The following is a 27,174-nucleotide window of genomic DNA, read 5'->3' on the forward strand; positions in this document are numbered from 1 at the left end:
CACCTCCCTCCCCGGCCCCGGCCGCCCCGGCCCGCCGGCCTCGCGCGCTCCCCGCCAGCCCCGCGGGCGCGGCCCGGACACCCGCCGCCCCCGGCCCCCCCGGCACGTGACCCGGGAGCCCAGCTCGTCACGTGACGCGGGGCCAGCTGCGCCCCGGGGGAGTGGGTGGGGGTAGGGGGCAGCCCCTGGGGGCATCCCGCGCTGCACCCCGGCACGTGACGCGCGACCGTCGCGACTCCCAGTGGCCTCGTCGGTGTTTCCCGGCCAGTCGGCTTCCTCCGGGGAGGCCGCCTGGATTGAAGAAAACCTTAACCACTCCAGAGGTGCGTCCGTCAGACGGCCTGGAAGACACGAAAGGAGCGGAGAGCCGAATGATTTAGAAACAGCCCGAGGCAGTGCTGGCTGGTGAGACCTGGAGTGTCTGTCTGGCTCCGCCACTGACTGGCTCCTGGACCTCAGGGGCCAAAGGAGTTGACGCTTTCGGGCCTCAGTTTCTCTTTTCTAGTAAGGTGTGAATGCTGTTCTCCATCCTATCCCCGGCCCCCATCCCGCTCCCATCCCGGCGAGCTGGAAGAATTAGAATAGGTGAATGTGAAAGGCTTTGAAAAGAGGGAAACTGCTATGCAAATATGCGAGGTAGGTTGACACCTCCTTTGTTTAAAAAAGAGGTTTTCGAGAACGACTTTTCCGAATCCCTGAACTTTTTAGGCTGAGAAAGCTTTGTGTGTGTTTTCATCACTTTCCTCCCAAGTCTTTCCAGAATGTATATTCTCCTTTCCAGCTTCCTAAAACAACCGTTACTAAGTACACAATAATCCTCCTCAAGACGGGGAAAGGTGAGTTCTGACTTGGAACTCGAGTGCCCACAGGGGACAGTTGTGCCATAATGGAGTGCGGACCTCGGGAGCTCCCACGAAGGCCCTTTGTTCCTGCGCCGAATACCCGCCCACCCCAGCCGCGCGGCTTCTGTGCACTTGGAGTTTTAGTGTCTCCTTTTTCAGTTCCCTCCACTTTCTTGCAGCCAGGATTCCCGCTCCAGTGTTGTCAGTCAAGCTGCTTGCTTGCTCACAGGCTTGCTCACAGGCTGGAAAAGGCAATTGTTTAAAGGAAGGGCTCCTGTGCTGGTTCCATCCATTCCTGACTGTGGCCTTGGGCAGGTTAATTAATCTCTGGGGTCTCTGGATTGTGTGGTTAAGCACTTGGCACAGGGCAGGCGCTCCACAAAAGTTAGCTAAGAGGGACTTCTGGTTCCACAGGGTCCACAACATTCAGACTGTTAGCACTGTGTGAAAATCTATCAACAGACTCCAACTTGGGTCAGAATTCTTCTCCTAACGTTATGATGGCTGTGTTTTCTTACTCAAAAGCTTTTGCTGTTGATGCGTTTTGTTTCTGAACTTTTCTACATCGTGTTCTAGGTGATTGAAGTTACTAGCAGCCTAACCTCTGAATAAATGAGGTCTTGGCATGTTTTAATTGTTAATTGGCAAATGTGAGATTGCAGATTATAGGAGAGAAACGGCTCAGAGGAAAAAGAGGGCGACCTCTGTGGAGTGGAAGCAGTCGGGGACAGGGGCAGCCTGTGCTGAGCTGGAAGGATTTGGGTAGATTTAGGAAAAGCGGGTATGAGCTGGAGAATAGCCACAATCCAGGCTGGAGGAGAAGAGGACCTGGATTGCTAGTTGGATGAGAGGTGAAGTGAACCTCGGTTGAGGGCCTCCATGAAAATGTTTTGGGTTTTTTTGGTAAGGAAGATTGGCCCTGAGCTAACATCTGTTGCCAATATTCCTCCTTTTGCTTGAGGGAGATTGTCCTTTAGCTAACATCTGTGCCAGTCTTCCTCTATTTTGTATGTGGGACGCCACCACAGCGTGGCTTGACAAGCAGCATGTAAGTCCCTGCCCGGGATCCAAACCTGTGAACCCCAGGCCACTGACGCAGAGTGTGTGAACTGAACCGCTGTGCTACCAGGTGGGCCCACAAAAATGTCTTTGATCTGAGAATAGCACCCACTAGATGCTGCCTGGCAGGAAGAGCACATTCGGCTCCAGAGTGGGAGATCAGAGTGTTTGCCCAGGTTCCCTGGGGACCAGCGTTTGACCCTGGAGAGGTACTCTGCAGTGGGGGAGGGTACCTCTCATAGTTTGGGCCTCTGCTGCTGCAGAGAACACTGGAAATTGGATGATAGAAGCGCCCTCTTTGGGAAAGGCAACTAATGAAATCAGAATTGTGCATCTCCCATACAGTGCTTAAAAATTACAAAGAAATCACTTGGACCTAAAATATTTTTGTTTATTCAGGTGCTATGCTGTAAAATGTCTTGGTCTGTGTTGTTTTAGATTTGCAAGCTTTTGAACTAAACAAAGAGATTTGGTTAGATGATTAATGGAGATGAAAGGGAGGTCTCCAGGAAGACTAGACAGCCAAGCTCTGCCTTTTTTCTTAACGGCAGATTCCTCTGCGGTGTTTGCCTTGAATGAAATGCAAAAAGATAAGGACCATCTAGTGTCAGATTGGTTTATTACAGAGCCCGGCTTCACCCACCTGAATTGTGAACCTTTGTATTTATCTGGATGTCAAAGTTTGGAAAATGTATTTTAAATATCACGAAAAGGCACAGTCTGAGTCGTGGAGTGATAATTCATAAACTGTGCTTACTGTTAATTATCAGACAAAATGGGCCCTGAAATTAATATATTGCATTCAGAATTACTTTCGGCCATGAGCTACATTCTTTGGTCGACCAAATGTAACTGCTTGTCTAGTCAGCAATGACCTCCACGTTGCTGAATCGACTGGTCCATTATCTTATGTGGCTTGTCAACAGCATATGACACAGCCAGTCCCTCCCTCCTCCAGGAAATGCTTTCTTCACCTGGCTTCCAGGACATCGTACTTCCTTGGGTTTCCTCCTACTTCACTAGCTGCTCCTGCTGAGTCCTTTGCTGGTTCCTCCTCTTCTCCCCTACCTCCCAGGGCTCAGTCCTTCCAGACCTCTCTGTTGTAACGGGAGGGACTGCACGGGACATGAGCCCCACTGCTAGACGTTCCTGCCTCAGCTTAGTCGTTGCCTCCTTTGGAAAACCTTGGATGCCCCAAGGTCATGTGGGCTGTTCCTCCTTGGGGGTCCACCAAATCCTGTACATGGTCCCGCCTGAACGCTGGTCACACTCTTGCCCATCTTGTTTACCTTCCACGCTAAACTGGGAGCTGCTTAGCACAATATTCTATGATGTCACCAGTATTCCAACAGCCTAACAGTTCTCCTGATCGACCTTTTATTGCGAAGTGGTATCCCATGGCCGTAGCACAGTTGGTTGGACCAGTCAGCCATTGGAAGATAGCTGGGTTGTTTCCAGTTTGGGGCTATTACATATAAAACTGCTGTGGACATTTGTGGATAAGCTTTTAAATGCCCAGGAGTGCTGTTGCTGGGTATGTTTAGTTTTAGAAGAAACTGCCAAACTATTTCCTAGAGTGGCTGTCCCCTTGGACATTTCCAAGCAGTGTATGAGAAATCCAGTTTCTCCACATTCTCATCAATACTCGGTATCGTCAAGGCTATTTTAGACATTCTAATAGGCGTGTACTGGTATCTCAACATGGTTTTAATTTGCATTTCCTTAATGGCTAATGACGTTGAACATCTTATGTGTGTTTTTGCCATCCTAGGACCATCTTTGCTAAAGTGTCTGTTCCCGACTTTTCTACTTGGGTTGTTTGTTTTGTAACTCTTGAGTTTAGAGTTCTTTGGATACAGTCTTTTGTCAGATATGTGACTTGCGATTATTTTCTCCCAGTCTGTGGCTTCTCTTTTCATCCTATTAATGTGGTCTTTCACAGAGTAGAAGTTTTTCATTTTGATGAAGTACAGGTTATCACTTTTTTTCTTTAACAGATGGTACTTTTGGAGTTGTCTAAGAACTCTTCACCCGACCCCATGTCATGAAGATGTTTTCCTCTAAAAGTTTTCTCGTTTTACATTTTATATTTAAATCTACCATCCATTTTGTGTTCATTTTTTGCATAGGGCTGAGGTTCAATTCTCTGCCTATTTGCCCAATTATTGAAAAGACTGTCCCTTCCCCATTGAACTGCTTTTGCACCTTCGTCAAAAATCAGCTGGCTGTACTTGTGTGAATCTATTTCTGGTTCTCTATTCCACTTAATTGAATAGAATTATTCCACAGTTCTATCCTTTGGCAGATGCGACACCGTCTTGATCATCGTGTTTATGTAGTAAGTCTTAAAATCAGGTATTGTGATTCCAACTTTTTCTATTTCAAAATTGCTTTAACTATTTTATTTCCTTTGCCTTTCCATGCAGATTTCAGAATAAACTTGTCCATATCTACAAAAAGTCTTGCTGGGATTTTCATAGGAATCACATTAAATCTACAGATCCATTTGGAGAGAACTGATGTCTTTACTATGCTGAATCTTCTAGTACATGGACATGGTCTATCTCTCCGTTTACTTAAATCATCTTTGATTTCTTTCATCAGCATTTTGCAGTTTTCGGCATACATATTTTGTACATGTTTTGTTAGACTTATAACTAAATATTTCTCCCACCTCCCCTGGAGTGATTGTAAATGGTATTGTGTTTTATTTTTATTATTTTATTTATTTATTTTTTTGGAGGAAGATTAGCCCAGAGCTAACATCTGCTGCCTATCCTCCTCTTTTTGCTGAGGAAGACTGGCCCTGAGCTAACATCTGTGCCCATCTTCCTTTACTTTATATGTGGGACGCCTGCCACAGCATGGCTTGCCAAGCGGTGCGTAGGTCCGTGCCTGGGATCCGAACTGGCGAACCCCAGGCCCCCAAAGCGGAATGTGTGAACTTAACCACTGCGTCACTAGGCCAGCCCCTGGTGTTGTGTTTTAAATTTCGGTTTCCAATTGTTTATTGCCAGTGTATAGAAATATAATTGAGGGGGGCTGGCCCCGTGGCCAAGTGGTTAAGTTCACACACTCCACTTCTGAGGCCCAGGGTTTCGTCAGTTCTCATCCTGCGTGAGGACCTGGCACTGCTCGTCAGGCCATGCTGAGGTGGCATCCCACATGCCACAACTAGAAGGACCCACAACTAAAAATATACAACTCTGTACCAGGAGGCTTTGGGGAGAAAAAGAAAAAATAAAATCTTTAAAAATATATATATATAATTGATTTTGTATGTTGATCTTGTATCCTACAAACTTGCCAAACTCACTTATTACTTCTATGAGTTTTTTGCAGATTCCTTGGGATTTTTGCTGAGGAAGGCTGGCCCTGAGCTAACATCCGTGCCCATCTTCCTCTACGTTATATGTGGGCCGCCTGCCACAGCATGGCTTGCCAAGCGGTGCCATGTCCGCACCTGGGATCCAAACCAGCGAACCTGGGCCGCTGAAGCGAACGAACGTGTGAACTTAACCACTGGCCCCTGTAGATGTTTTGTAGATGCTCTTAATCAGGTTGAGGAAGTTCCTTCTATTCCTTGTTTGCTGGGAGTTTTTTATCATAAATGGGTGCTAAATTATGTTAAATGGTTTTTCTGCATCAATCGATAGCATCATGTGATTTTTCTTCTTTAGCTTGTTATTATGGTGGATAATATTGATTAGTTTTCTTTTTTTTTTTTAAGATTTTATTTTTCTTCTTTCTCCCCAAAGTCCCCCAGTACATAGTTGCATATTTTTAGTTGTGAGTCCTTCTAGTTGTGGCATGTGGGATGCCACCTCAGCATGGCTTGATGAGCGGTGCCATGTGCGCACCCAGGATCTGAACCGGCGAAACCCGGGGCTGCTGAAGCAGAGTGCACAAATTTAACCACTCGGCCTTGGGGCCGGTCCGGATTGGTTTTCTTATACTGAACCAGTCCTGCATCTTCGGAATAAACTCTTCTTGGTCGTGGTGTGTAGTTCTTTTTATATACTGCTGGATTCAATTTGCTAACATTTTGCTGAGGATTTATGCGTCTTTGTTCATGAGAGATAGCAGTCTGTACTTTTCTTCTTCTGTATTGTCTTTTCTGGTTTTGGCCTCATAAAAGTAGTTGGGAAATGTTCCTTCCTCTTCTGTTTTCTGGAAGAGATTGTGTAGAATTTCTGTTATTTCTTTTTTTGGTAGAATTCACCAGTGAAACCATGTGGGCCTAGATATTTCTTTTTCTAAAGGTTTAACTATGAATTTAATTACTTTAATAGTTATAGGACTATTCAGATGATCTATTTCACCTTGGAGGAGTTTGGTAGTTTGTAGTTTTCTAGGAATTGGTCCACTTCATCTAAGTTGTGGAATTTATGGATGTAGAATTGTTTGTATTATTTTCTAACCATCTTTTAATGTATAAGGGATCTTTAGTGTTATCCCTTCTTTCATGTTTGATAATTTAACTTGTCTTCTTTCTCGTGTACTCTCTTGTCAGTCTTGCTAGACTAGAGGCTTATCAATTTTACAGATATTTTCCAAGAACCAGTTTTTACTTTGAGTTTCTTTATTGTTTTTCTGTGTTCAGTTTCGTTGTCTTTTGCTCTTTATTATTTCCTCCCATCTTCTTGCTTTGGCTTTATTTGGCTCTTCTTGTTCTAATTCCTTGCGGTGGAAGCTTAGATTATGCTTCCATTCTTTTGAAAATACTGTTCAGTGTTTCCAGAATACTTCTTGGTTCCCTGAAGAACTCCTGTTTATCCATCAAAGCTCAGCTCAGATGTCACTTCTGAGGCAGAATAGGGTTGTACCCAGCCTTTCCTCCTCACGTCCGCATAAACCCCCAAATTTGTGATTAAGGAAGGAATCTGACGCTAAAAGAACTATAGGATTTAAATGGTGCTGAGAGAGAAGTTCTCAGGGATCTGACCTCTTTCCAGCCCCCAGTCAAATGGGATCAGACTCCACCCCTAGGCAACTAGACAGGGGTCTGGGGGTGGGCAGGGGGGCATAAAAATGCCAACGCACATGTGTAGGCTTATAGTTTACAATGTCACATTGGGTTTCACGACCCAATGGCAAGACAGGAATTATCTCCATTTAAATGATGGGGAAACTCAAGAGGAGAGTAGTTCCAGGTCCCCAGTGCATGTCTAACTCATTTCCGAAAGGAACTCGCCAGAAGCTACACCAATCTCGGGGGAGAATCCCCTCCCCAGGCAGAGGAAACCCCTCCCTGCTGGCCTTGGGGAGCCACGACCCCCGCGCGCTGCTCCACCCTGTCCGCCAGGGGGCGCACGTCCCCGCTCCCGGGTCGCGGGCAACATTCGCGCTGGTGGGCCGTGGTTGAGGCGTGTGGGTGGGTCTGCGTGCCCCGGGGAAGCCGTGGGTCCCCAAGGGCTGGCCTGGGGTGGGGTCAGCCCGGCAAGAGATAAGGGAGAGGGGCGGGTCCCCGGGAACTGCAAGGGAGTCCCGAGGCGCCATCCGCCGCCTCGCCACTCAACTCTCCCATCTGTGGGCAACAGGGCCCTCGGGCCGGAGGCCAGCGCTGCCAGCTCCGCCACGCCGCCTCTGACCGGAGGAGGGAAGTGATGGGCGCGGGAGTCCAGTTGTGCCTTCAGGCCCTTCGCGATCACGTTCTCCTGAACTCGCCGCCCTCTCTGCTCTCTTTGAAAGACCCTCCCTCAAGTCCTACACGCCGCTACAGTGGCTTCCTCCCCGCCTTTCTCTCCTCCAGGACCCCTTCGCGGGCCGGGGACTCGGCCTGGCCTGGGAAAGCGGACCCTCCCCGGCTAGTCCTCCCCGGCTTCGACTTGGGACACGCCCCCTGGCCCCGCGCCCCGCCTCCGAGGCGTACACGTGGTAGATCCCGTCAACTCCGGAAGCCTCGCGTTACTGAGACACACCGCGCGGTCGCGCGAGCGCTCAGGAAAGGGGCGGGGAGGACGGAAGCCGGGAAGGCCATTCGTGCGCCGCAGGGGTCTGGCTGGGGCGGGGGGCACGTGCGCGCTCCGCAGCCCTTTCCAGAGCCGGGCGCCGACGGAGCGGTCGTGATCGGGCGTTCCTGTAGCGCTGCTCTTTGCTTCTCTTCCGCTCCTGGGGCCTGGGGGTCGCGAGCAGCGCCCTCTGTTCGGGCCGGTCGGCGCAGCGCTTGAGTGGCCCGGCTGGGGAGCGGGCCCCGGGCGCGCAGAGGGTACTGTGGACTGGGGAGAGTAGGCGCGGGGAAGGGGCGGCGGAGGGCTTGAGGTTGGTGATGTCATGGATGAATAGGAACTGAGAACCGGGGGTGGGGGAGATACGGGGACTGGAGGGGAGTGGGAGGGGACTGAGAGGCTGGAAGGGAAGAGGGGCGTCGATTGCGCCCCCTCCCGGCTGCACGCTTTGGGAAGGAAACTGGGTGGGAAAGGAGGCGAAGTCACCCTCGTTGATCTTGTCCCTTTCCCGTGCCAGGGCACACAGCATGGCAGAAAACCGAGAACCCCGCGGGGCTGTCGAGGCTGAGTTGGACCCGGTGGAGTACACCCTTCGGAAGCGGCTGCCCCACCGCCTGCCCCGGAGACCCAATGACATTTATGTCAACATGAAGACTGACTTTAAGGCCCAGTTGGCCCGCTGCCAAAAGCTGCTGGATGGCGGGGCGCGCGGTCAGAACTCATGCACTGAGATCTACATTCACGGCTTGGGCCTGGCCATCAACCGTGCCATCAACATTGCCCTACAGCTGCAGGCAGGCAGCTTCGGGTCCTTGCAGGTGGCTGCCAATACCTCCACGGTAGAGCTTGTCGATGAGCTGGAACCAGAGACTGATACGCGAGAGCCGCTCACCCGCATCCGCAACAACTCGGCCATCCACATCCGAGTCTTCAGGGTCACACCCAAGTAACTGAAATGAGGCTGGCTTGCCTTTTCCGTGCCCCTTCACGCAGCTGGGCTCAGCTGAGGCTGTCGTTGTACTGAGTACTGTCGTGGATTTCTTACCAGACCCATGTAAGAAAAAGCCTGTCCCCTCACAGCCCAGAGGACTGAACTGACACGGGGAGTCTTGTCTCTTTTTGGGCCCAAGCAGTGGGTCTTCCTGAATCTTTGTGGTCTGTAACCATTGTCCTATACAATAAAAAGTGTCAAGTTGTGCTAGTGTCCGGCCACCCCACTGCCACTGCCTCTCGCCTGTGTAAATTCTGTGTGTATCTGGAAAGGAGAGCCGGAAACTTCAAGTATTTGGGTACGGGAGGGGAACCCAAGTGTTTCTTGCCTTCACAGAGAGCATAGGTTTACTACGGACGGTGTAACATAAAACAAACTTTACAGTGTAGAAGCTGGACGATCCCAGTGTTTGCTTTAAAATGTCCTCTCAGAGGAAGGCCGGCTGAAGTCCAGCTGGGATAGATGTAGGCTCGAGAAGCATCAGGCTCTCTAGTGGCGGTTCCCAGGCACGGAAAAGGTGAGGGTTTAAGGATGAAGGAAGCAAAGACCGGGGCCTCTTGTGTCGGTCTCTGACGTCGGGACCGACACAAGTTTCACTTGATTCCTGGTCCTGCGGGGCCCAGATTCATCCAAGCAGCTGTGGTCCAGAGCCCATCAGACCCTTCTGGCTGGGCTGTTCTAGTGGGAAAGGAGAGCTTGCCCCCTGAATGACTGGGCACACAGGTAATAGATACTTTTTTGTTTGCGTGTTTGGAGGAGGATCTGATTTCTCATGTTTATCCAACCAGAGTCACCTAAAGCAATGTTTATCAAAGCGGGTGATGACCCGTTTGTGGGTCTTGAAATCAATTTACTGGGTCATAGACTTAAAAGCAAGTACAGAAGAAAAAATGCAACTGAAATCGCACTGTTTTGTTGACACTCAGTTATAGATGTGTATATATACATGTGTACTAGTGATGTAAATTGTGTTTTTTTACTGTCGGTCGAGTCACAAGAGTTTGAAAGCCTCAGATCAAAAGGTTAGTAACAGAATTTTACTCTAGTTTGCTTGAAGGCAGTTTGGTTTGGGGTTCTGAAAATCGGGCTTCTCATTTATCGAAATCCCTTCCTCCGGCTTGAGTGTTCGTGTTGGTGAGGGACTCTGATGCTGGATGACTGACTGCCAGCCACTCAGGAAAGCAGACTCTTACAGGAAGGACTGTCACTTCATTCACACGACACATGCTGAGTGCCTCCTGGAAGCCAAGGCCTGGGTTGGGCCCTGGGGAGGGATACAAGATGAGTATAAAATAGCTCCTAGCTTCAAGGAGCTCACCATTTCATTGGGAAGGTGGATACACAAATTTTTGTGTATGAGTAAGGTGTGTTACATAAGAAGTAAGAGTAGCCACGATAGGGAAATGTGAAGGCAACAGCTAACTTCCTGGTGGGGTCTAAAATGGTTTCACCTTTGGCCTGGGTATTGAAGGATGAATAGCAGTTTGCCAGGCAAAAAAGAAAGGACATATCCAGCAGAGGGGTCAGCATGCACAAAGGGGATTTATGGATAGGTAGGGCATGTTCTGGGACTAGAGGGTCACTCAGGGTGGCTAGAAAGCAGGAGGCACTGGGGAGACTTGAGGCAGACAAGACCAGAGACATTTCTATCACACCCCAGTAGACTCCCCACCTCATTCCCTTGTCAGCCTTGACTACAAGGCTCCCCTGCCCTGGGGCTCTGCAGTAGCAGAGTGGGGAGCCAGCAGGGAACTGCAGTGAGCTCTGTGTCTCCCTGCACGTATGTATTCTTGTGTCTCTGTGCTCCTGGCCTAGGCCCAGCCGAGGTGGTGGCAGGCAGCCCTTCTGCGTTTGGTTTATTTTGGCAGCTCCCTCTTTCAGCCTGTTTGTTTGTTGTTTCTACTCCATGTTCTCTCACTGCTTGCCAATGGGGCTTCCCTCAGTGGCAGGTCTGCAGAAACAGCCCCTAGACGTTGCCCCTGAAGGAAGAGAGGGTCTGGGGGCTCACCCTGTAGTGTGTGTGGGCAGGTAGGGGGTGTGGGGAAGGCTCCTGCATCTGTCTGAGTGCATGCACGGTGGGCGGGCCAGGAACTCGGTTTTCCTCCCATAGGGACGCCAACCCTGGCCTCTGTTCCTCTCCCTTCTCCTGGCTCCCTGAAGCGTCTTCCGTGGAAGCTTGGGAAGCAGAAGAGGATGGGACAGAAGGTACGTCCAAATGCAATTCTACCTTGTTTTTACTTGACAACTGCAGAGCCCACAATAAGTACGAAATGACCTCCTGCTTCAAAAACAGATCCCCAGAGGCCAGGACCGAAATGCTTGTCTTGGAGGAGGCTGTAGACGTTGGCTCATCACCCATAGCATCTTGAGCATCCACTAGCTGTAAGGATCTGTTAGGCGCCAGGCCTGTCCGGGGAGGTACCAGCCAGTGGTCCTGCAAAGTCTAACAAGAAGCAGATAGATTTAAAAAGACAAATAATTTACCTAGTGCTCAGAACTGTGCTGGTGTTAGTAAGGGCTCAATAAATAGTAATGGCTGCTATTGTTAGTATGAGACATTTTGCTGGAAAATGGTTTAGGGCCTCTTAATGGGGATGGGGGAGGGGCAGGAAGGTCATTCGTGTGTGTGTGTGTGTGTGTGTGTGTGTGTGTGTGTGTGTGTGTGTTTGACTTACGAGGCCGGGTTATTAGTTCTGTGAGCTTTTCTATTTGTGTCTCACCTGCGGGGGCAGAAGACAGGCCCTCAGGACATAGGAACTGGTTTGAATGTGCTGATGATCCTCCTGGGAAGGTCCCCACACTCTGTCCCTGTGAGTTCCTGGTGCTTGGTCAGGACCCGGGGAAGAATGGCATGTTCCACAAACCCTCCAACCTCTGGAGAAGTTGGACTGGAGTATGTGTCAAATCTGACTCCTAGGGGCCAGCCTAGTGGGGCAGCAGTTAAGTGCACACGTTCCGCTTCTCGGCGGCCTGAGGTTCGCTGGTTTGGATCCCGGGTGTGGACATGGCACCGCTTGTCAAGCCATGCTCTGGTAGGTATCCCACATATAAAGTAGAGGAAGATGGGCACGATGTTAGCTCAGGGCCAGTCTTCCTCAGCGAAAAGAGGAGGATTGGCAGCAGTTAGCTCAGAGCTAATCTTCCTCACACACACACACACAAAAAAGTAACTCCTTAGGGAACAGATGTCCACCTGCACAGAGATGTGGGGGGAGGCAAAGGTTATCCCACCAAGGAAAAAGTCGGTGAAAATGGCACTGAAGATGATCTTCCTAATGGGGTTATGGGTCCTTTTTAATTTGTTTTGGGTTAGTCACATTTTCTAGTTTTTCAGTGATCACGTATTGTGTTGTTTTTTTTTTTTTTGAGGAAGATCAGCCCTGAGCTAACATCTGCTGCCAATCCTCCTCTTTTTTTGCTGAGGAAGCCTGGCCCTGAGCTAACATCCATGCCCATCTTCCTCTACTTTATATGTGGGACACCTACCACAGCATGGCTTGCCAAGTGGTGCCATGTCTGCACCCGGGATCCGAACTGGTGAACCCCGGGCCGATGAAGCGGAACGTGCGCACTTAACTGCTGCACCACCGGGCCGGCCCCACGTATTGTTTTTGTAATAAGAAAAAGTTAATTTTTTACAAAGCCCATTCCTTTGTTCTGTTCTCTAGGGGGGGTGATCAGGGGGTTTAGTTATCAAACGGATGAGATAAAAGTCGAAGTGACTCCATTGCCAAATCCAATAACTAATAAATAGCTGATGAATGGATGAATAGATGGATGCATGCATTTGTTGACGGATGTCCAGGATGGCTTGCTTTTGACTCTATAACAAGTCTCTGTCCCCTTGAGAAACGCCACCTGTCTTGTCACTGGAACTATGCGAGCAGAGAGTGGACCTTCATCTTTAGGGGACCTTCTAGGTCCCTTTCAGCTCAGCGTCTATGAATCTTGTTTGATGCAAGAAAAACATACTTTTGCAAAAGTACTAAAATTATTTGCTGATCCATGAAATAAAACATGAGCAGAAAGGCTCGCTTACATTCAGGTCGGGGGATGCCGATGGGGTCAAGCAATAGGTTCTTGTAATTTGTTGGTTCTCAGTGAACCATGAACAATTTGGGAAAACATTTGCTAAATTTGGATATTTAAGAGTATGTCTGAGGCTTCTATAAACTTGCCTTGAGTAGATCGTGGCCTTTATTCCTCCAAGTAGGAAGAGCCTATAGGACCACCCAGTAGAATGCGTGCAGAATCCTTAGAAAGTCCCCAAGGCCAGGTTAACAAAAGGAAACTTTTGTATTCACAACTGCACACCTGCAGAGGTCTTTCGTGGGAGAAAAACATCACTCCCACTAGTGTTGCCAGGAGTGTTTTAATTTAGTTAGGATCCTCTCGTTTTATTTTTGGACAGGAAAGCTACTCAGGCCAATTTAGCAGCTCCATCTTCTGATATAGGGTGGGTGATACAGGAAGAGGCTTAGGAACATTCAGCACTACTTGTAAGTTAGAGATCCTAGGATGTAGGCCGACGCGTTTTACAGAAACCTAACCAGGGGAAGAAGTTCTGGAGCTGGAGGTGGAGGTATTGGTGCTCCAGGAGCCATCCTTCAAGGACTGTGGCATGGGAGGGATTCAAGAGACAAGCGACCGAGGAAGATGGCCCTGTAATGCTTCAAGGTTTGTCTGGGGTGGGCCCAAAGGCCTCATTCAGTCCCAGGTCTCTGGGGCTTCTCTGGGCCTCCCGAGGAGGAGACCCACATTGATAGGGCAAGAAATCCCTGTTGGCGCCAGGCTTTGCATAAACTAGGTTGAAGACTTGTCTTGATATCTGCATCTTAACCCACCTCCAACTCCCGCAGTGACGCCATTTCACTCAGTGGTGTTCAGGGGCAAGTTTCTCTAAAGTATAGTCACTGTACACACCCAGGAATGCCTCTGTCCACACTGCACTGTTCTCACAATTCTAATGAGTTGCTTGGGGTTGGGGGAGGGGGTGGACAGCGACAATACCAGAGATATGGTGCCATGAACCTGTGCCCAGCTCCCCAGAGAGAACAGCGGAAGACGATGGAGGAAGGTTGAAGAATATGCTGGAGATTTGATCTCCAGGCCTCCAAAGTGGAGACAAATAGGAAGGATACTAAAGCAGAGCGTGCAGGAGTAACAGCAGCGTTTATCGATTACCCTATGCCAGGCGTTACATAATCCCATGACAGCTTGGGAAGCGATTACTATCATTTTCACCATCCCCAGGCTCGGGGATAAAGTCACTTGTCCAAGTCGGGTGCTAGCAAGTGGCAGAGCTCAGGCCACCAATCGCTGCTGGGCCACAGAGCTGCTGGCTGAGAACAGAAACCCGGATGTCTGGTGATACTGGCTACTTTATAGCCAAGAAAGTAGCCCTTGCCTCATTTTCTCCAAGTTGACCTTCGCACAGGACTTTCTTTGATTCTCCACCAGGAATCTCTTCTAAAGCGTTCTTGCTCCCTTCCCAGTTTCCCAGGGTCCGGCAGCCCTCCCCCACCGTACCCTCCAGGGTCCGGGCCACCTCACTTCCCAGCACAGAAGGGCTTCTGGGCTGCCGGCTGAACTCCCCAGCCAAACCAAGAAACCGCTGCTTGGAAAGGAGGAAGGAGGAGAGGCCTGGAGGCCCCCCTTGTCCCCAACACGACTCCAGGCAGCTGGGGCTTCGTGCTGCCTGGGACTCTGGGACAGCTCAGGGGGGCTGTAAATTTGCTTCTCCTTGGATTTTTCAGTCTGAATTGGCTGCCAGGAAGACTTCATGGAACAGAGCCTGCCTCCACCCCCGCCATCCTCTGTCACAACCGTCCCTTTTCAGACCCTGCCTCTGTGACTGCCTGCTTAGGAAGTGGATGGCCGCCTCGCAAGCCCCCGAGATCCCAGAGCTAGGTTGTCCATGCATGGTTCCAGCAAGCACTCACAGGATGAGCAGCTCACTTCCCCCTGGGAGGCCCATTCTCTGGCTGAGGTGTCTGGAGTGGAGGGACCACACAAGGCAAGCCACGTAGGAGTGATGACCGTAAACAGGCAACATGCTGGGTGCCTGGTGGGTACCAAGGTGAACGAGACCTGCCATAGACTGTCCTTTGCTCCCTTCTCTGATTAACAGGACACCTGTGCTGCCTGACTCCAGAGAGTACCATTCTCATCAGAGTCTATGTGAATGGCACTCCCTGGAGTTGTGCAGTGCTCAACCCTGACAGTTGGACATGGTGGCCCAGCCAGGAGAGGCCTAAGACATGTACATAAAGGATGGCAGCACGGAGGAAGGGGACAACTTCCTGCGGGGGGATCAGGGAAGGCTTCATAGAGGAGGTAATGCTTGGATTTGGCCTTTGAAGAACACGGGGAGATGGTGTGGAGGGTGATCCAGGTGGAAGGCACAGCATGAGCAAAGGACAGGAAGCAGCAAACCATCTAACTGAGCTCCCGTGATGGAGGGAGTGGGAATGAGCAAAGTGGGAGAAGAGGCTGGAAAGGTAGGTGGATGGCAGAACACGGGGTTTTAGTTCTGAGGCAACCGGGAGCCATTGCTGGCTCCTGCTCCAGAGTGACAGGAAGACAGCTATTCAATGGGAAAGTTAATCTAGCAGCAGGGTTGGGGGTCAACGGGAGAGCTCAGCTAGGAGACCCTCTGTGGTGGCCCTGGGACTGGGTCAGCCCCATGCCAGAGGAATATAAGCAGGCAGATGGAGGGGGCACTGGTAGGGGGGTTGTAGGCCTTGGGCGGGGAGCCCCAGGTGGCTTCCCGATTTCTTCCTCAGGGTCTCCCACCATCAAGAACGGGTAGATGGACCCTGCTGGGCAGTACCCAAGAGCACCTGGGTTGAAGTTGGCCCCCAAACGAGCCTCTGTCCTCTTGGTAGGATTACTCTTGGGTGCGGGGGAACCGAGATCCTCTCCTCTACCTTGTCTCCCAAGCTGCGATTGATCGTAGCTCTCTCTCCAAAAGCCCCAGGGGATGAGCCCGCACCACCCCTGTCCAGCAGGCCCCAGCACCGAGGGACGGGTGCTCAGGGCCCACGTCCTCTCCTTTCGTGAAGGCAGGCGCCTTTGACAAGTTGCCATGAGGGGAGGAGCAGGTCGCACAGCCTGAAAGCCTCCTCCTCTCCTGAGGCCGTGTCTAGCCCCCATCCGTCGCTGGCCCCCTCTCCATGGTCAGGTCAGGGCAGTGACGCAGGAGTCAGGGGATCGGGAACGCAGAGCCTGGGAAGTGGGGGGTCGGGGCAGAACACATGTGCGGACGTGTGTGGACGTGAGTGTGCGTGTGCTTGTCCCACAGCTGGGATCTGCGAAGGGAGCAGAATGGGCTCTGAGAGCTAAGTGGGGCTGGGAGGCTGCCTGGGTGTGGAGAGGAAAGCTGGGACCAGAGGGCATAGCGGGGCGTGCAGACGCCAGATTCAGGGAGGACCCCAAGAGGAGGCTCGAGGTGAGCAGAGGGTCCAGGGCCCCCATTAATTCCCGCCAGACGCACACCAGCCTCTGTCCCCCAGCCCTCCCGTTCACCTCTCTGAACCCCTCTTTGAACATGCTCTCCCCACACCTTATGGCTCCCTCCCTCCCCTCCATCAGGTCTTTATTCCGGTCACCTTCTCATTGACACCCCTGCCTGCCTGCCTCATCTAAAACCGCAACCTCATCCAGAACCCCGCCCACCCCACCCCACCCCACCCCTGCCCCATGCCTTCTCTCCTTAGTCCTCATTGCCCTTGGAGAGCCTCTATCTTTTATTCATTTTTGTGTTTTCCATCTACCTCTCCACTAGAATGTCAGCTCCTCCAGGACAGGCATTGTCTGTCTCATCCCCAGGTCCCTGGCCAAGAGGAGGTACTCCATAAATATTTCTTGAATGAATGAATGAATGGTTCCCACTCTTTTGGAACAAAATCCATATTTCTCAGAGTGGCATTCAAGGCCCTTCACAACCTGACCCCTCCCTAGACAGCATTCTGGCCTAAATCTCCGCCTCTCCCTTCCACACCCTCCGCCCCGACACACCTGACCCACCACTCACTTAGCTGGATCCGCCTCCCCCCCCACCTCACATCTCTTCCCATTGAAATCCTACCCGCCCTACAAGGCTAAGCTCATTGTCACCTCCTGTATCAAATCTTTCTTGATTTCCCCAGCTCAAGGTGAGCTCTTCCTCTTCCAAACTCTTACGGCTTGGCGCTGCAGTCAGTCCTCACACACGGCCCTGTCTACTCATCTCTGTCCTAAGCTACACACTCCAGGAGGCAGGAGTTAGGTCTCAACACACCTTTTTGTCCTGCAAAGTGTGTGATCAAGTATCTTGCACAAAAAAAGACACTGAATGCATGAATGAAATACCTCTAAGGTCATGGGACTGGGTAGGGAGTGAAAGCACATATATATATGTAACCACCTGTATTTGTGGGACTTTCCTGTCCTTTGTGAGCCCTGCACAGGATCTGACTGGTACTTGCAGCACGCCCATTTGACAGGTGAGGGCCCTCTGGCTCAGGAACTGAGGCCACTTTCCAAGGTTTGAGAGGCTGGTCAGCCTTGGACTCCTGCTCGGGGGAGCTTGCCCCCTGCCACAGGGCTTCCTAGGAGCCACAGCGGCTTAACTGCAAATCCGAGCTGCCACCACTCTGGGGGTTAGTGCTATTTCAGGGTTCTGAAGAATTTGCCACACAGGTGTTTAACCTATATCACAGGTCAGAAAAATGGACGGCAAAGTGCATGTGTGTCCTGCACAGCATGCCATGTGCTCTGTGCCCTAAAAGTTCAGTGTCTGGGACTTCAGGGTCCTAGAAATGAGAAGTCCTGGGAGAAGACCCCCAGATTTCTTGCGCCAGGCACCCCCATCAAATCCCTCACAGGAACAACACTGGTTTCTAGAACAACTACTGGGATGGAGAAGGAGGGCAACCTGAAGGAGGGCCCAGGCACTCCCAGCTCTGAGCCCCCGCCCAAGACTGGGACGCCCCCCAGGGAGGCGTGGGGGTCCCCAGCCTTTCGCAGAATGGCGCTCCTGTCCCAGGCGCAGGCATTCGGCCCGTCTTGCTGGTGCGCACCCGGCTGCTCTCCCGGCATCCGGGGTCCGACGGGAGCCGGGTGCCCCGCGCCCGCGGCAGCTCTGCTCCCGCCCCGCGAGCCCCCGACCCAGGCGTCCTGCCCCCTGCTCTGACCCCTCTGGCCCCCACCTCCCGCGACCCCTCACGCGCGCAGCCTCCCCCCCACACGCACGCACACAGCCTGATAACAGCCCGACCCCCGGCAGCAGCCGCAGTCCCCGGGCCAACCCCGGCCGGTCGCCTCGTCTGGCCGCGCCGTCCTCCGGACCCTGGCCAGGGGCCCTGCGCTCGCTCTGCCCCGACCCCGGCTCGGCGGCCCCTGGACCGCGGCCCCCTCCTTCGACTCGCGGGGCTGGCTCTGCCCCGCCGAGCTTCCCGGGATGAGGGCTCCCGGCGCGGGCGCCGGCCGAGCCCCTGGCGTCTGACCGGCGGGCGAGGCGTGGAGATGGGGGTGCGCGGTGAGTGCTCGCGGGCTGGGGCGCTCCCGCCCGTCCTGGGCCCCTGTTTGAAGAGGGATTTACCGCCGGGGCTATTGGCCCCGAGGTGACTGGGTTCAAGGACTCAGCCACTTGCCAAGGACCCTGGAAGGGCAAGGGGGGTGGGGCAGCCTCCACGTGCCGGGGAGTCCCTGGAGAGGTGAAAATCTGACCTGGAGATGGGGACGAGGTTTGGGGGTTCAGGGAGAAGAGGGGCTGCCAGGTGGGTGGGGAGGAAGCTGATACCTGGGTCTCGGAGCAACAACCCGGATCTGCGAGAGGGGCAGCCTCTGTCACACCGGGATTGAAGTTTGGCCGGGAGAGGTGGATGCCGGTAGCTGGGGGGTGGGGTGTGCAGGCGGCAGCAGGATTGAATGAAGGCAGAGGAGACAGACCCTGAGCGCTGGGAAGGTTGGGGGCAGGAGCCACTAGCTGGGGGCTGAGGAGGGGGATGCGTGAACCTGCCCCTCCAAACCAACCCTCCCCTTCCCCTCCCTGCTGCCTCACACTCAGCCCGGATCTCCTTTCCAGAATGTCCTGCCCTGCTGCTTCTGCTGTCCCTGCTACTGCCTCCTCTGGGCCTCCCAGCCCTGGGCGCCCCTCCACGCCTCATCTGTGACAGCCGAGTCCTGGAGAGGTACATCCTGGAGGCCAGGGAGGCCGAAAATGTCACGGTGAGGTCCCCTCCCCAGGACATTCCACAGGACTCACTCTCAGGGGCCCAGGGGTCTCCTCCAAGATCTGGGAGCCCGGACTCCTTCCTGGCACTTGGTTCAGGGGTGGAGGTTGGAAGCCAGAGCTCTCAGTAAAACTGATAAAACTGGTAGCCCCCGACGCATACCTGGAAGCAGGTGAGGGGCAGAGGCGGAGGGTCCTATGGCCTGGGACTGGGGCCCCTGGAGGTTCTGACTCCCCAGTTGTGCATTTCAGATGGGCTGTGCCGAAGGCTGCAGCTTCGGTGAGAATGTCACCGTTCCAGACACCAAGGTTAACTTCTACTCCTGGAAGAGGATGGAGGTGAGTTCATTTTCTCCTTCCTCTTGGAGAGTCTCATTTTGGGAGCCTGACAGGGTGGGAGGGAGAATGATGACGACAGAGAAGAAATTAAGCAGCAAAGATAAGGGCTGAATGAAAAATGTTCGTTCATTCATTCATTCATTCAACAAGCCTTATTGCATGCCTTCTGTTTGCTCAGCTTGGTGCTTGGGGCTGCTGAGAGGGAGGTGGGAAAGGGCGGCTTGGGCCAGCTGACTCGAGTCTCTGCTCCCTTTAGGTGAAGCAGCAGGCTGTGGAAGTCTGGCAGGGCTTGGCCCTGCTCTCAGAAGCCATTCTGCAGGGCCAGGCCCTGTTGGCCAACTCCTCCCAGCCATCTGAGACCCTGCGGCTGCATGTGGACAAAGCCGTCAGCAGCCTGCGCAGCCTCACCTCCCTGCTTCGGGCGCTGGGAGCCCAGGTGTGTAGGACCCTCCCACACTCTTCCGTCTGCCCTTTCTGTAAAGTGGGAGAAGGGCTCTGCCCAGGAACACTGAGACGCTCCTCATCCCCCCCTCCGATTCTACCCCGAATCCCATCTCACTCTGGGGTCCCGGACTGCAGTAACCTTCTGTTCTCTCCCTGGTAGAAGGAAGCCATCTCCCCTCCAGATGCAGCCTCTGCTGCTCCACTCCGAACATTCGCTGTTGATACTTTGTGCAAACTCTTCCGAATCTACTCCAATTTCCTGCGGGGAAAGCTGAAGCTGTACACAGGGGAGGCCTGCAGGAGAGGGGACAGGTGACCAGGTGCTTGCACCCTGGGCACGTCCACCACCTCGCTCACCACCACTGCCTGTGCCACGCCTTCCACGCCACCACTCCTGACCCCTGTTGAGGAGCTATCAGCTCAGCGCCAGCCTATCCCTTGGACACTCCAGGGCCAGCAGTGACATCGCAGGGGCCAGAGGAACTGTCCAGAGCTCAACCCAGATCCAAGGATGTCACAGGGCCAGCCTGCGGCCCCGAAGCAGGAGGAATTCAGAGTTGATCAGCTTAAACGCGGGGATAGCGCCGTGCTGGGGAGACCCCTAACTCATCTCGGTGCCCTGCGGAACTGTGATGCCAGGACAAGCTGGAGGGCAAATATCTCTTTCTGCCCCTACCAAGGAGGGGCAGGATGGACTGGAGAATTTGGGCGGCAAGCCATGAATTCTCCAGGTCTCATGGGGACTCCCATGACAGCAAGAGCCCACTGGACAATGAGGATGGTGGGAGCCGTGAAGGTGGGATGGGGGCTGGCCCCTGGCTCTCACGGGGTCCTAGTTTTTGTATTTTTCAATCTCATTGGCAAGAACTGAAACCACAACATGGCTGTTGGCGGTTCTGTTTTCCTGAGAGCACCCTACTTGCCTGGCTCTGCCCCATCCTGGCAGCAGGCAGCAGGCCTGGGAACCCAGAGGGGGAGGGGAGGGCCCTACGTGCTGCCTCGCATGGCCTGTCTGACCTCTTGACCCCACAGGGCCTGAGGCCACAAGCTCTGCCCACACTGGTCAATAAGGTGGCTCCATTCAAGGCTGTCCCTCAGTAGGCAGCTACCCACTGGCCCAGGACAAGTGTTTAGTGAGCCACAGCTGCCACTGAGGAAGTAGGAACCAGGCAGAAGGGCCCCTTTGGGGGCCGCTGGACCCTTATTATTTCCAGCCTCTTCTCTGTGGTCCCTTTGGCTAAAGCACATTCCCGGCATCAGCCTTTGCCACTGCAGTGCGCAGACTCCCTCTAAATCCAGCTGACTCTTTCCTTGCCTGGGGACGGTCACCATTAATGCGCTATGCTGAATCCTGCAGAAGAGGCAGTAGACAGTGGGGCCGCAGGAGCCACCTTCCCAGACAGCTGATTCATTGCCAACTCGCTCTGAGCCCGATGCTACTCTGGGTGGTTCACTTCTGTGACCTCATTTTGTTCCTTACACAACCCTAGGAGAAAGTTACTGCCGTTACTCCCATTGCACAGATGAGGAAGTAAAGTAACTTGCCCAAGACCAAGATGACAGGAATCCCCATTCCCCCAGCACTCACCCCCTCCCTCTTCCACACAGTCCCCACCTGCTTCTGACCCGGGGGAAGGGGGACCCACAGCAAACTAACTCGACCTTCACTCCTGATCCCCACTTCTAATTTTACCCTTTACTCAGGCAACCGACTTCAAACTCCTTGCCAGAAATAACGCTGCAAAGTATTGCCCAAGAGAGACCTGTGCAGACAGCAAAAGGTGTCGCAAAACTGTATCGGGACCCCAATCCTGGCCATTATCCTCTTTGTGGGAATCAGTCTTTATGCTTCTATCACAAAACTCAGAGACGTCAGCCTGCGCCCCTGCACGTATGCAAAAGAGGGAGAACGGTTTGCAATCTGGCGCAGGAAAAATCATGGGCAGGTTGAGGGGTTGGAGGGTATTTGCCAATTCTGTGTGTCTGCGGGTGGGCGGGTAGGAGGGTGAAGCTGTGGTGGGAGGAGTCAGCGAAGGGGTGGATCCAAAGCAGAATTTTCACTCCGGCCAAACCGGCTACTGGGCTACACTGCCCTCTTCAGGCTGTATTGGGAAATGTTAGCGAAGTCTACAAGCAATGGACTCCTTAGGGATTGCCTACATTTCAATAAAAATTTGTATTGTGGTTTCCACGCATGGCGTCTAGTTCTTGCCCCACCGCTGTGAATCAGTAAGGGAAGAATTACTCTTCCTTGCTGGTGAAATTCAAGCTAAGAGACGTGTCCTGAAGGCCAAGGAATCCAGCTAATAAATGACAACTAGGACCTGAATTTAAGATTTAGGACTCACAACCCCCAAAACTTGTCCACCTCTTTTTCAGCCTGATTGGCTGTCTAGCCAGTTCCTGGCTCTTTTTTACCCCAGAATTTAGGGCCACTGATCTCATTCCTCGACTTCTCTTCAAACCGCTTACTGCTTTCAGTTAAAAAATAATAGTGGAAACTGAACTACATATCGGACCTAGGCCAGGTGTGACGGGCGAGTATGTTAAGAACATTTAAAACATGATTCATTTATTCCAGATTTATGGGATGACTGCTGTGTGCCAGCCTTTGCATTAAGAGCTACAAAACATGAAATCGTCTGCGCCACTGTGCCACTCACCGCCCAGTGTCCTCTGAGAGTGGGCAGTCCCAAGGGGCAAAAAGATGGGAGCTCATTAATTTAGACATAGTCAGCTTGGTATGCGACTGAGTGCAGAGAGGCCCGCGATGGGAAGAACCTGGTGAGGATCAGAGTCCCTGGGAAGAGACACAGATCTGCAGGGAGGGCGTTCCCAGAGTTCAGGGGTTTTTAAGTGCAGGCCGGGAGGGGGAAGTTTCTTCTGTACCATTATTATTATCACTAACAACACATTAAATCTCTGGCACCTACATGATCTTCTGTGATTCTTGCCACAAATCCGCAAAGCAGGACAATGAGTGTCTTCTCCATTCGTCAGATGGGAAACTATAACTGAGTTGTGCCAGGTGAGGGACCGAGCCAGCTCTTCTGACGTCCTGGCGGGAGAGGAGCCAGCGCAGCCCAGTTCTGAGTCAGCGGGTTACATAATTGTTCAATGGAGATGCCTTCTGTTTGTAGAGAGCTTTGCAATTTACAAGGTGCTTTCCAGAGCATTCTCTCATTGGCTCTCCTAACCTCATGAGGAAGGCAAAGACGGTAGAGGATCCCCATTTTGGCAGAGGAGGAAACCGAGGTCGAGAGAGTCCATGGGGCTTGCCCAGGTCACAAGCCACTGAGAGGAAGCATCAGGACCAGGAGCCAGGCGCTCTGACTCCCAGTCCCTCTTCCACCTGAATCACGGATCATTAGGGAGAGGAGAGAGTAGAGGGAGGAGACAGAGGGGAGGAAATGAGGCATTATGCTCATCCATCTCTCGCTACCAACTCCTTCCCATTCTGTCTCCTGTCGTGGGCTCCCACTTGCTCCCTAGATAGGCAGAAGGTGCCTACTGCCCGAGTCTCCCACCACTAGGGGCCAACTCAGCCACCTCCTGCAGCCGCAGCTCCCACCTCACCTTCAGTCTCTCCACTTTGGGTACTACTGGCCCGAATCCTCTCCCTAGGCTTGCGCAGCAGGCTGACCAAATGCACCTGCCTGATCCCAGCTCGCAGGCCACCTAAGATTTTCCTACACAGTCTAAAGGCCTCACCACAGAAGGCGATTGTTGCTGGAGTTGAGTCAGCCAAATGGGGCCTCTTACACATTGGAATCTAAGTTGAATGTTAACTATATTATTTCCAGTTGGCCAAAAGTAATTCTTCCAAAATTCCATCATAAAACTGTGACATTATGAAAGATTATTGGCAACAAACAGCAGTACGGTTTCTCAACTTATGTGAGATACGCCCAAAGGTCTATAAACTTGATTTTTAAAATTGATTATTAAAAAAATTATAGGACCCACAAAACATTTCTGATTTTTAAAAAACCTTGGCTGTGCTAGCCTCTCCATCTTACAGATAAGGAAACTGAGGCCCAGAGGGGGAGAGCAAAGTGCCCAAGACACACAGTGAAGCCAAGACTGGCTCCAGTTCTCTGCAGTGATTCCCAGGTTTTTCCACAACTGAAGTCTCTCACATCTATTCCTGCAGCTGCCAGTCTTGCCAAGGGACAAACCCTCTGGGGCCTGCCGGTTCCTGATTCCCCAAAATGCAGATCCCAGTGGTTCCCTCCCACCACCATCCCTTCCTGTCCTGCCTTGAACACCAACCCCCACCTCCAGACAGGTTGGAAGCTCTGGCTGTCCAGCTCTGTGGCGCCAAAGGGAGGTCAGCAAAAGCAGCCCTCAGAGGCCTTATTGCCCAACCGGGAGGGGTCAATTGGCTTCTGAGGCTCTTCTCTGGGTTAACCATTTCCTGCCTCTGTCCTTCCATTGATCGTTCTTCTAACCTGGTGTGGAGGAAGGGTAGACCAGGGCTCGTGACCAGCAGCCTTCGTATCCCCAGTTTTGCTGTAAATGGACAGAGGATCGCTCTCCCAGGTTCTGACTCCTGCAGGGGCCCTACTGGTGCTTATTTGGGCAGGAGGAGTGCCCAGGACTGCGAAGGGGTTTGGGACCTCCCTCTCAATGCCTAGTGCATGACTGTGCCAGTCTCTTCCTTACAGCTCACGGGAAGGCTGGCCAGGCATCACTGTCACTTGTCAGGGGCAAAGGCCTGGTGCCCCAGGCACAGATTTGGTAGTATGGAGTGGGGGGGCTGCTGAAGTGAAGGCTTCTAGGAACACCTGGCTGTGGTGGGATACAGGAAATCTGGACCCTGGATAGCTCAGCTCACTGCGGGGCCAGCCCTCCAGCCTAGATCTAGCTCTGTGCGCAATGGGAGTCAATAGGGCTCTTTAAAGCGGCAAAATCGTCCTTTTAGTGGCAATCTTATGTAGAATTGCCATTTATGAGACTGATGAAAGCAGAGCTGCTCTGGTGGTGGTGGGACCCCGCCCCCATTTGGATGCCCCCTAACAGCCCCCGAGGGGCACCTCGCAGAACTATGGGACTCAGCAGGACACAGGGTGGGGACTGTCAGCGTGCAGCTCTTATGCTGGGCAATTGTCATTTCTCTGGACCTTCGTATCCACAGATGGAAAAAGAGGCCGATAATTTTGCCATGAAGAGGACACGAGACTCAGTTAGGTTAGCCGCAAGAACTGCTGTTTCCGGCTCCTGGAAGCCCTCCATCCATTCATGTCCCCATTCCCCCTGCCTCCCTGTGAGCGTTCTTTGGCACCACCATCTGTCACTCTCTACAACCTCCTCTCCTGACTCCCGAGGTCTGACCAGCCCCTCTTTGATGTATCTCTGCCGGGGGCAGGCGGGGCGCTGCTGGGGCAGCTTTTTGAAAAGGCAAATGAGATCGTCACCCCCATTGCTTAAAAACTTTTGGTTCGTCCTCAAATCTATGGCATTCCAGGTCCTCCAAGACGCGGCCCCTGCTGCGGCCCCTGCCTCCTCCCAGTGTTACGTCTACTCACGCACACACCTAGCCATTCTCCAAGGCTCGTGCTCCCCGTAAGCTTGGAACATTCCCTCTTCACGGAATGTGCCTTCCCAACTTCTTTGCCTACTTACCATCTCTTTGTAGTTCAGAAAGCCCCTCAGGTGTCCTCTCTTGCAAAAAACCTTTCCTAACCAGCTCCCTTCCCTTCCTGTCGCCAGTGACCTGGGTCAGGGACTCCTTCCACACACTCCCTCCCAAAGCACTCGTCTGCCTGGCCACCTGTCTGTCTGCCCACAGAGGAATGCTGGTTGGAGTGAAGTCTTGAGCAATGCAAGTGTGGAGAAAGGTGGGAAGGGGTGGGGCAGAGAGAGCGGCGGTGTTACCACACAGCTGGAGAGAGGGATGAGCTGGCCATGGGTGGGACTGGCATGGAGCTTGCCTGAGGGGGGTACCACTGTGCCTTCTCGCCACCAGGGCCTTCTCCACTGACCTCCTACTTCACAGATGAATCAAAGCTGCCCTCCCCACGCCCTCCCCTCACAGAGCGGGCTTGTCCCTCCTATTGTCTGTGTTCTAGACTCTTCTCACCCTCCTCCTCAGGAGCCCCTTTCTCATCTCTTTGCTGTCAGACCCTTCCCATGAGCATTTACGCAGGCTCAAACTTCTCTTATCTTGAAAGGACCCTACTGTGCCCCCAATTTCTGCACCTACTCTCCAAGTCTCCATTGGGACCTCTTCTTCAACTTCCACCCCCTCCTCAAACCGTCCAGTCTGGCTTCCTCCCAACTAGGCCCCTCAAGCGGCTTTCACTAGGGTCTCTATAATGAACCAAATCTGTTCCACAGGAAGGCCTGGAAGCACGCTCACTGTGTGCAGAAATATGCAGACCACATGGAAATCCCAGCCACCCCTTCCCAGAGGGAACCACCATGCACAGCTTGCTGGGGGTCCTTCTACTTCCATCCCTACACCTCGACCTAAATATATGTACATAGACACATACCTTTATTTGAGCATTCTACATAAATGGGACCATACTATAAATTATTTTTCTATGATTCACCTCTTTAATAATACAGCCAGGGGCTCTTTCCACTATCAGACTATACAGATCCACCACCATTCCTTTTTTCTTTAAGTCAGGAACAAACTTTAATAAACAGTATTACAACATTAAGTAATATTTTTTCAATTATTTTTTTAAATTGTGGTAAAATACACATAACATACTCAATATAATAAAGGCCATATACGACAAACCTACGGCCAACATCATACTCGATGGGGAAAAACTGAGCGCCATCCCTCCGAGAACAGGAACAAGACAAGGGTGCCCACTCTCTCCACTCTTATTCAACATAGTACTGGAGGTTTTGGCCAGAGCAATTAGGCAAGAGAAAGGAATAAAAGGAATCCAAACAGGGAGTGAAGAAGTGAAACTCTCACTGTTTGCAGATGACATGATCTTATATGTAGAAAATCCTGAAGAATACATCAGAAAACTATTAGAAATAATTAACAACTAGAGGAAAGATGTGGGGTACAAAACCAACTTAAAAAATCAGTTGTATTTCTCTACTCTAATAACGAACTTAGAGAAAGAGAACTCAAGAATACAATTCCATTTACAATCACACACACAAAAAAGAATAAAGTACCTAGGAATAAATTTAACTAAAGAGGCGAAGGACTTACACAATGAAAACTATACGACATCACTGAAAGAAATAGATAATGACATAAAGAGATGGAAGGAGATTACATGCACATGGATTGGAAGAATAAACATAGTTAAAATGTCCATTCTACCGAAAGCAATCTACAGAGTCAATGCAATCCCA

The 27,174-nt window shown here is 52.1% G+C and overlaps 2 protein-coding genes and 1 long non-coding RNA gene across 8 annotated transcripts; 2 read left to right on the forward strand and 1 right to left on the reverse strand.

The window, feature by feature from the left end:
• The first annotated feature begins 68 nt into the window (after positions 1-68).
• On the forward strand, positions 69-9,053 carry POP7 (POP7 homolog, ribonuclease P/MRP subunit). Of its 6 annotated transcripts, none has more exons than XM_044747241.2 (2): positions 69-509; positions 8,367-9,053. In XM_044747241.2, exon 2 carries the CDS (start codon positions 8,377-8,379, stop codon positions 8,797-8,799), a length of 423 nt encoding a protein of 140 aa, XP_044603176.1. In that variant the 5' UTR covers positions 69-509; positions 8,367-8,376; the 3' UTR covers positions 8,800-9,053. The 6 variants fall into 6 exon arrangements, with proteins under 6 accessions (XP_044603176.1, XP_014709434.1, XP_014709435.1 ...); XM_014853948.3 differs by having other exon boundaries at positions 130-636; XM_014853949.3 differs by having other exon boundaries at positions 134-405.
• Positions 9,054-9,859: 806 nt separating this feature from the next.
• On the reverse strand, positions 9,860-18,688 carry LOC139040159 (uncharacterized). Its single transcript, XR_011494140.1, has 3 exons — positions 18,625-18,688; positions 11,068-11,283; positions 9,860-10,104 (listed from the first exon to the last, which is right to left on the reverse strand). It is a non-coding gene; the product is annotated as an uncharacterized lncRNA (long non-coding RNA).
• On the forward strand, positions 18,137-22,029 carry EPO (erythropoietin). The gene is made up of 5 exons (XM_014854015.3): positions 18,137-18,360; positions 18,910-19,052; positions 19,309-19,395; positions 19,652-19,831; positions 20,000-22,029. Exons 1-5 carry the CDS (start codon positions 18,348-18,350, stop codon positions 20,153-20,155), a joined length of 579 nt encoding a protein of 192 aa, XP_014709501.3. The 5' UTR covers positions 18,137-18,347; the 3' UTR covers positions 20,156-22,029.
• The last annotated feature ends 5,145 nt before the right edge of the window (positions 22,030-27,174 follow it).

The sequence above is a fragment of the Equus asinus genome, chromosome 14 (genome assembly GCF_041296235.1).
Source record: "Equus asinus isolate D_3611 breed Donkey chromosome 14, EquAss-T2T_v2, whole genome shotgun sequence".
Classification (NCBI taxonomy): Eukaryota; Metazoa; Chordata; class Mammalia; order Perissodactyla; family Equidae; genus Equus; species Equus asinus.

What these genes read in the sequence shown, in the direction of transcription:
- POP7 (XM_044747241.2), top strand. Translation starts at nt 8,377, where the DNA reads ATGGCAGAAAACCGAGAACCCCGCGGGGCTGTCGAGGCTGAGTTGGAC.
- EPO (XM_014854015.3), top strand. An exon ending in GGGAGGCCGAAAATGTCACG is followed by an intron (nt 19,053 to 19,308) that starts GTGAGGTCCCCT and finishes TGTGCATTTCAG; the next exon opens with ATGGGCTGTGCCGAAGGCTG. An exon ending in ACTCCTGGAAGAGGATGGAG is followed by an intron (nt 19,396 to 19,651) that starts GTGAGTTCATTT and finishes TGCTCCCTTTAG; the next exon opens with GTGAAGCAGCAGGCTGTGGA.